At 42.1% G+C, this 8,087-nt stretch overlaps 1 protein-coding gene across 1 annotated transcript; it reads right to left on the reverse strand.

Annotated features, from left to right (window-relative positions):
* Positions 1 to 317: 317 nt before the first annotated feature.
* LOC119270358 (molybdate-anion transporter-like) lies at positions 318 to 7,656 on the reverse strand. Its single transcript, XM_037552365.1, has 8 exons — positions 7,326 to 7,656; positions 7,092 to 7,236; positions 6,794 to 6,962; positions 5,179 to 5,449; positions 4,797 to 5,059; positions 4,494 to 4,709; positions 4,313 to 4,427; positions 318 to 629 (listed from the first exon to the last, which is right to left on the reverse strand). Exons 1-8 carry the CDS (start codon positions 7,474 to 7,476, stop codon positions 586 to 588), a joined length of 1,374 nt encoding a protein of 457 aa, XP_037408262.1. The 5' UTR covers positions 7,477 to 7,656; the 3' UTR covers positions 318 to 585.
* Between the last annotated feature and the right edge of the window lie 431 nt (positions 7,657 to 8,087).

Consider the following 8,087-nt stretch of genomic DNA (forward strand, 5'->3'; position numbering starts at 1 on the left):
AATGAAAATTCAAAGGTTTGAAATTTATGTTGGTATTAAAAAAGCAGAAAACAACATAAATTTTTTTTCTTTTCTTTTTCGCAATAGATAAATATTCATTCAGATTTAGGGCACATCTAGATGTGCTTTAGTTATTGCACATCTAAGTGAGTGAATCAAGTATAAAGAGAAAAAAAAAGAAAAAGAAAATACCCACACAAATCTCAAGGTAAGATAAATGACATAGGACTTAGATATATAATACTTATGACACATCTAGATGTGCTTTAGCAAAAACTGATAATATATATAGCTTGGACGAAGATACTCGTAGCGTATTGAAGACAAATAATGCCGTCCCGATGAACAACAAGAGCAGAAATCATAAAAATAATAGACTATACCAATTCACTCAGCAGCCAATAATAAACTGATAACATATATAGCTTTGGTGTATCCATCCATCCATCTCCTCGTGCCTAGCCAATAATAATATCCATCTGATCTACGCTACAGAAAAAAGAAATATTACAATCAAAACATCTTGCTTTCCCCAATTCCATCTTATTCAGCACCTAGGTCAGGTGGAGGGAGTGTGTTGGCCTTTCAAGGATTTAGAAGCTCGTCTTGCGCGGTCATCTCTTGTGATTCTGCCAATAAGTATATATGGTTGTTAGCGGCAGTTAGGGACACTCTGAATCCATACATACATTGATCAGAACACTACCAGAATTTCCATCTTTACCGAGTACCCGAAAAACTCGGCAAAGGCCGATTTAAACTCGGCAAAGGTATTGCCGAGTGTTGTACTCCGCAAAGCGTACACGGCATACAGCCTTCCAGCAAACAGAATTTTGCCGAGTTTCGTTTCTCGGACACTCGGCAAAGACTTTACCGGGTATCAAATGCGAGTACTCGGCGAAATAAAGTGAACAGACGGACGGAGCAGACGGCGGCGTAGCCACGTGACACAGGTGGTTTGCCGAGAGCACCACTCGGTAAAGGGGATTAATACAAACAAAAAAAAAGCTCCACCCAATCCCATCTCAGATACAATGGTGGTCAAATCCCAGAGCTGGGCACGGAGCAGCTGCCTCCTTCGGCGTTGTAGGACACGAGCCTACCTCAATGCTGCCGCGCGTTGGGTGAGCGCAACCTCTATCGATGTGTGTGCGCGAGGTGAGCCTGGCCGCGTAGCCGGTGACGCGCGGGCCTGCTTGCCCGGAGCGCTACTGCTGCTGCCGCTCGGGATGAAGAAGGGTGTTGAAGAGATGCTCGACGGTCGGGGCTGTGCTGCTGCCGCTCGACGAGGGCTCGCACCACCAATCTGCTTCTGTTGCTGCCGGCGTCGCTACCACCGGAGGCGGACGAGGGCTGCTGCTGGGTAGGCGGAGCCGGCAGCCTTCTTCGGCCCAAGCCAACGAGCGAGAGAGAGAGAGGAGAAGGGAGAGAGAGAGCAACGAAAGAGATGAGAGACACTGCGCCACATCTCTAGGATAAGGCGAACGTGGGGTGCAGCATGGCCGCGCCACGTCACCGATCCATGTGATCTGGTGTTTGACCAATAGGAAAGAAGCATCCTTTTGTGCTTATTTGTGTGTTTTCTTTATCATCTTTCTCTCATATTTTACATATCAATTAATCTGTAAAATCTTCTCAAATTTGTACCATGCCTTGAAGATGTCATATGGGGGCACCATGCCATTTTTCAAGCCTTTTCAACGTCATTTGCATTTTTTGAAATTTAGAAACCAATAAACTATATATTCGAGGCCATATCTCGGCATTCTTATGTTTGAAATTCATTTTCTTTTCCTGGATAAGGTCCAAGTATGCACTCAATAGAACAAATAGGATTTATCAGAACAATTTATCTAATTTTTTCATGCACTTAAATGTCCATACAACTTGGGAATTGTCCATCGAGAAATCAACATAAAGTCACTTAAATGTGCGAAAGTAGGTAGAAATCTAGCAAAATCCATACAACTTGGGAATTGTCCATCCAATATAGTCTAATTTCTGTGAAAATTGGAGTGGGACAGTTTAGCACCCTGGTTTTGTACTTGCTTCACAAAATATACCCATTTTGACACTTAGAAAATGGAAAAAGATATTTTTGTACTATTTTTTTAAAACTATTTGATAATATTGTTTGTAATGGCAAGAAGCATTCTATGAATCAAATTTGGGCACATTCTAATAAACTACGCAATGAATATGACTTCACCTTGGTCATTTGGCTTGAAAGCCATCAAAGTTCATACGCGATAGCCCGTTTTGTGAAGGATTTTTTTTCAAATTTGTCATATTGAAAGTTTGGTATTTTTCCTTGCAACTAGTACACATAAAAGGACTCCATGCGAAAGGATTACATTTTTTGAATTTCTATTCTTTTTCTTTCATTTTTTCCAAAACAGGGTCAAAATATTCGGCGTGGCTATTCATGGCAAGGGGTTGAATCTCTAATAACTCTAAGAAGTTCTTCCATATAATGACTACTTGTGCATCTAAAACTATTTTTTGCTAAGTTTTAGGACAGAGCTATCAAACACTTGTAGTTCAAATTTGAATTACGTTAGAGAAATTAACATAAAGTCACTTAAATGTGTGAAAGTAGGTACAAATCTAGAAAATCCATAAAACTTGGGAATTGTCCATCAAATATGGTATAATTTTGCGAAAATTGGAGTGGTACTGTTTTGCACCCTGGTTTTTGTACTTGCTTCACAAAAAGTACCCATTTTGACACTTGGAAAATGAAAAATGGTATGTTTGTACATAAAAGTTAGAAAAACTATTTGATAATATTGTTTCTAATGGAAATAAGCATTATATGAACCATATTTGGGCACATTCTAATAAACTATGCAATGAATATGACTTCACCTTGGTCATTTGGCTTGAAAACCATCAAAGCTCATACGCGATAGCCCGTTTTGTGAAGGAATTTTTTTCAAATTTGTCATATTGAAAGCTTGGTATTTTTTCTTGCAACTAGTACACATAAAAAGACTCCATGCGAAAGGATTGCATTTTTTGAATTTGTATTTGTTTTCTTTCATTTTTTCCAAAACGAGGTCAAAATAGTCGTCACGGCTATTCATGGTAAGGGGTTGAATCTCTCAAAACTCGAAGGCCTTCTTTGGTTCATAGGATAGGAATTTTATAGGAATAGGAAAATCATAGGAAATGAGATGACATGCATGTCAATTCCTATAGAGAAAAAGATGCCATTTGATGCATAGGATAGGATTTTTTTCCATTGAGTCTAGGCTAATGTTTTTTCCCTCCAAAACATGAAGGATTGATTCCTATCCTACATAGGAATAGGAATCCATTCCTACAAACCAAAGGGCTTCAAAGGAATATTTCCTTTGCAAATCCTATCCTATTGAATTCCTACAAAAATCCTACAAACCAAAGGAGTGGTTCTTCCATATAATGACTACTTGTGTACCTAAAAATATTTTTTGCTAATTTTGAGGACAGAGCTATCACACATGTGTAGTTCAAATTTGAATTACTTTCGGGAAATTGACATAAAGTCATTTAAATTTGCAAAAGTAGTTAAAAATCTAGAAAACCCATTAAACTTGGGAATTGTGTATAAAATAAGGTCTACTTACTGTGAAAATTGGAGTGGTGCCATTTTGCACCATGTTTTTTGTACTTGCTTCACAAAAAATACCATTTTGACACTTAGAAAGTGAAAAATAATTTTTTGTACAAAAAAGTTCGAAAATCTACTTGGCCACATTGTTTGTAATGGCAAGATGCGCCTATGTGTCTAATATGGGCACATTATAATAAACTATGAAATGCATATGGCCATCACCTTGGGCATTTGAGACCATATTTTGGCATGGGAAAAAAGAGTAATTAATATGGCCTAAAATGAAAAAAGTTTTCAACATGAAGATTATTCGTCTTGTCAAAATGAACAACTTTGCTTTTTGGATCATCTTCATCCGAGGTCGTATGCAATCTCGACGCCGAAAACAATGCAGCGAAGTGAATACCCCCTTTTGCCGAGTGCAACACTCGGGAAAAACACCCTTTTGCCGAGTGTAGCGCTCAGCAAAGGTCTTTCTTTGCTGTGTACCACTGTTTTACCGAGTGTTTTGTCCACTACACTCGGCAAAGCACCTGTTTACCGAGTTTCGCCTTATTGCCGAGTATTTTTTCGATGACACTCGGCAAAGATATGTTTGCCGAATGCCCGACAAATAGCACTCGGTAAAAGACGCCAACACTTGACAAAAAGGAATTTTCCAGTAGTGGAAAGCACCAGACTAGAATGCTGGAACAAATTAAAGGAAAGACAAGTTACTTGTGGATAGCTTGTGTAGGTCAGCGACAACCATGAGCCGTCTCTGCAAGATTGCCGCCATGAAGAGGAAGATTGAACACATGCCAAACATGACGGTGATAGGGAAAGCATTCACCTGCAACATAATGTTTATCAACAATGATGGAGATAAGTGAAGCACCACAGGAATATATTTGCTTACATTGTAGAGCACCACACAGACAAACAGGTTCAGTGGAATGCGGAAGAAGTTCATGATGGTGCTTCTTGCCTCCTCAGGAATATACTGAGATCTCATTTTCATGATGGATGGCCAGAAAATGCCGACGCATGACTCAAAGGTACAGAAACCAAGCAGCTGTAGAGAGCCCCCAAATGAGATGCCACTTCCTTTCACTGAAGACGTCGGCACCAGAAGCTGTCACGTCACACATGCGAAAACGCTATCAGTAAGAAGTAATCTATCTTAGAAAGGCAGAGAAAGAAATGAAGAGTATGGTCTTACGCTGGTGGCAACTGGGAGGAAAAGTGTGAAGGCTGATACTGCAAACACGATCTGCATATAGCCTTCAACCTTCATCTTGCGGGCCAATAGGCGTGATGCAATGGAGCTACCCAACATAGACGACAGCATGAAGGTTGCAAATATAAAACCATGGGGAATGTCTTCGTCATTTGGGCTCAAGGCTGGAGTCCAGAGGAAGACAAAGGTGTACATTGAGCCCTCGAACAGCGACTGAATGGCTCCCAGCAAAGCGATTTTTTCATCTGGAGATTTGTGATGAGCGTTAGAATGCGAATTCTTCTAAGTTTACAATATATACACGTTTAATAATGTTGTGTTGCGTTGCAGTGGGTGGGATGAAGTGAAGCGCTAACGAGCATACCTGAAGCGATTGCCTTGGCGGCAACCTTGAACTGAGACATGAGATCCTTGCCTTCAGATTGATCTCCATAGTTTTCAGTCCACGAGGACATGATGATGGCCATGCCAATTGCCAGGAAGCACGCGGCGGCATCGAAAGGAGCCACAGGACCAAAGCCCAGGTTGTCAGCAAGCAGGTTAGCAAAGAGGCCAGCTATAATGGCGATGAGACCATTTCCGAGGAATATAGCCTTGGAGAAGGTGATGGAGAGCCACTGCGGGTCATAGCCTCTCTGTGTGGTGTGTGAAACAAGACAAGAAGAAATCAAACAAAAAGGTTGGGTGAATAATACTTACTAGTCTTGTTACATTGCAAAAAGGTAGGTAGAAATCAACAAGATATAATAACAATAACAATAATGCATAATTTGGCAATTTGCAAATGACATGGATTTCTTTATGGTTAGCTGTTTAACAATAGCTCCTCCCATTACATTAGGGGAGGGAGGAAGAAGAAGAAGAAGAAAAAGAAGAAGACTAAATAAATAAATGGTGTGTCACATGCATGCCGCAGATACTGTACTGAATCCATCCTTGGACTCTCTCTCTCTCTCTCTTTCTTGGTAGGTTAGGATGGATGATTGAGTTAGTTGAATGTTCATTAATTCTCCAGCGAGCGACAGCACATGGAGAAAAGAGGAGAGGGCGAATAAAAGGATAATTGTGAGTCCCAGCCCAGTTTGGCCCAGAGAAAGAAATGAAGAGCTTTTATTTTTATTTATTAAGAAAGCTGGGCCATCATGGTTCCTTCCTTTGTTAAATAAATAAATGCCAATGGCAAGTCGGCAACCACCTCATCTCATCTCCTCATCTCTATCTATTCCTTCCACCGACACAACAAAGGATAGGTAACTGACTAATGAAACAAAACAAAAGAAAAGAAAAGACGGTGGATTTCATTTAAGCTTGCAGGCAGGGGAGCAAGATTTGATTCAGTCTTTTTTGTTTGTTTCAGATCCTGACAAAGTGAGTGAGGTTTTCCTCATCCTACTCCTCTAGTGTAGGAACACATACATCATGATCCTCCAATTAATTTTTTCAACACCTCTAAAACAACAGTCATAATTATATTATTATATGGCCCTTCCCTTTGTGGCATGGCATTGGCAGTCAACAGTCAAACATCCGTCCTGCTTAGTACTCCCTCTTTAAACTAATATAAAAGCGTTTAGATCACTATTTTAGTATTATAAACGCTCTTATATTAGTTTACGGAGGGAGTATTTAGCATCACTAGTAGTAGTTTATTCACCACAAGTAGCAGCAGCATTACGTAGGTACGTAGGTAGGTAGGTAGGTAGGTAAGAACACAAGACACATTCCAAAGGTGCCATTATACTAGTGTAGTGTAGTACACAATCTAATGCTTGATGCCTTTCCTTGTGGATATAGAACAAGACATACATACTTTGGTGGATTAAAGATATAAGGCAGCTGAAAATGAAAAGCAGCTAGCATTCGCAGTGGGTTGAGTTGATTTCGATTTGATTGACAGTGATAGTGATGGTCACACTGACTGGGGAGTAGGGGTTTAAAACCAAGAAGTGGAGTACAAACCAAGAAAGAAAGAAGCAAACCTTGTTGTGCTCGGCGACGAGCCATGACTCGAATGCGGAGAAGAGGAGGGAGGTTGCGACGCCGCCGAGGATGCGGCCGAGGAGGAGGACCCGGTACTGCGGGGAGTGCTTGGTGATGCAGCTGAGGATGTAGGTGATGCAGTAGGTGATGCACGCGCGCTTGCGGCCCCTTTATGTTTTCCACAAGATTTTGTTTTGTTTTTCAGTCAGTTAATCAATCAATGAATCCCAATGGAAAAGAAGAAAGAAAACAACAAGAAGAAGAAGAAGAAGAAGAAGAAGAAGAAAGAAAACGTACTGCCTGTCTGCTAGTGATCCTACGATGGTTCCGAAGAGCATGGATGAGCCGAATCCGGCGATGAAGAGGCGGCCGATGTCGCCCTTGTCGAACCCGTACTGGCTGTAGAGGTAGTACACGTAGGGACCCTGAAGCCAGTCGCCGGCTGCAGAAACCAATCCGAAATCAGTTGAGGCATACATATGCAGCACATCTCAAGAGAAGAGAAGACAAGAGAAATTCAGAAAGACGTACACATCATTAGGGAGTATACTAGGACGTAGTTGTTCTTGAATGCGTTGAATGCGGTGGGGGTTGCGACGCGGTCCTTGCCGCTCTTGCCCAGCTCCAGCCCGGCCACCACCGCCGACAGGCCCCCGAACACAAGGTAGTAGAATATCTCCATGGCCTCTTCCCCCGGCCGGGACGGGACAGAGAGAGAGATAGAGAGAGAAAGACAGAGGAGGCGTTGTTGGCCTACGGATGGATTTATACGCGCGTTTCTTTCTTTCTTTGTTGGGGAAGGAATTTCTCTTTCTCTTTGTGCAGCTCACTCGCGCCCTCGCTGGCTGGCTGGGGCAGACCAAGACGGAGGGAGGGCCCGGCGGGGGTGCGGTGCGCCGGTGCGCCTGGAGAAAGAAAGAAAGAGACGAGATTTGGGAGTGGAGGTTGGGGAGAGTGGAGTGGAGCGGTGCGAGTCGCAGTGAGTGAACCGGGAGTGTGGGTGCGCCAAACCAAACCAAACCTTCTTCGTTCGGCCGGGTCGCACTCCCCCCATTCATTCATTCATTTCCATGCTGCTGCGTGCTTCAACTCTAGTCTTGTGTTTTGGTACCAACCCAACCCTGCCATCACCATTTCTTCTTACCCACCTTTTTCCATGCCATCACCTTTTTTTTCTAGCCCTAAAAAATTCAGTTTGCATTGCACCTAATATCTGTTGAATTTTCAATGTCGCGGATGGCAGAGATTTGGTTGATGAGGCTTATGCTGGAGGGTAAATCAATTTCTCCAAAA

The sequence above is a fragment of the Triticum dicoccoides genome, chromosome 3A (assembly GCF_002162155.2).
Source record: "Triticum dicoccoides isolate Atlit2015 ecotype Zavitan chromosome 3A, WEW_v2.0, whole genome shotgun sequence".
NCBI classification, from domain to species: domain Eukaryota; kingdom Viridiplantae; phylum Streptophyta; class Magnoliopsida; order Poales; family Poaceae; genus Triticum; species Triticum dicoccoides.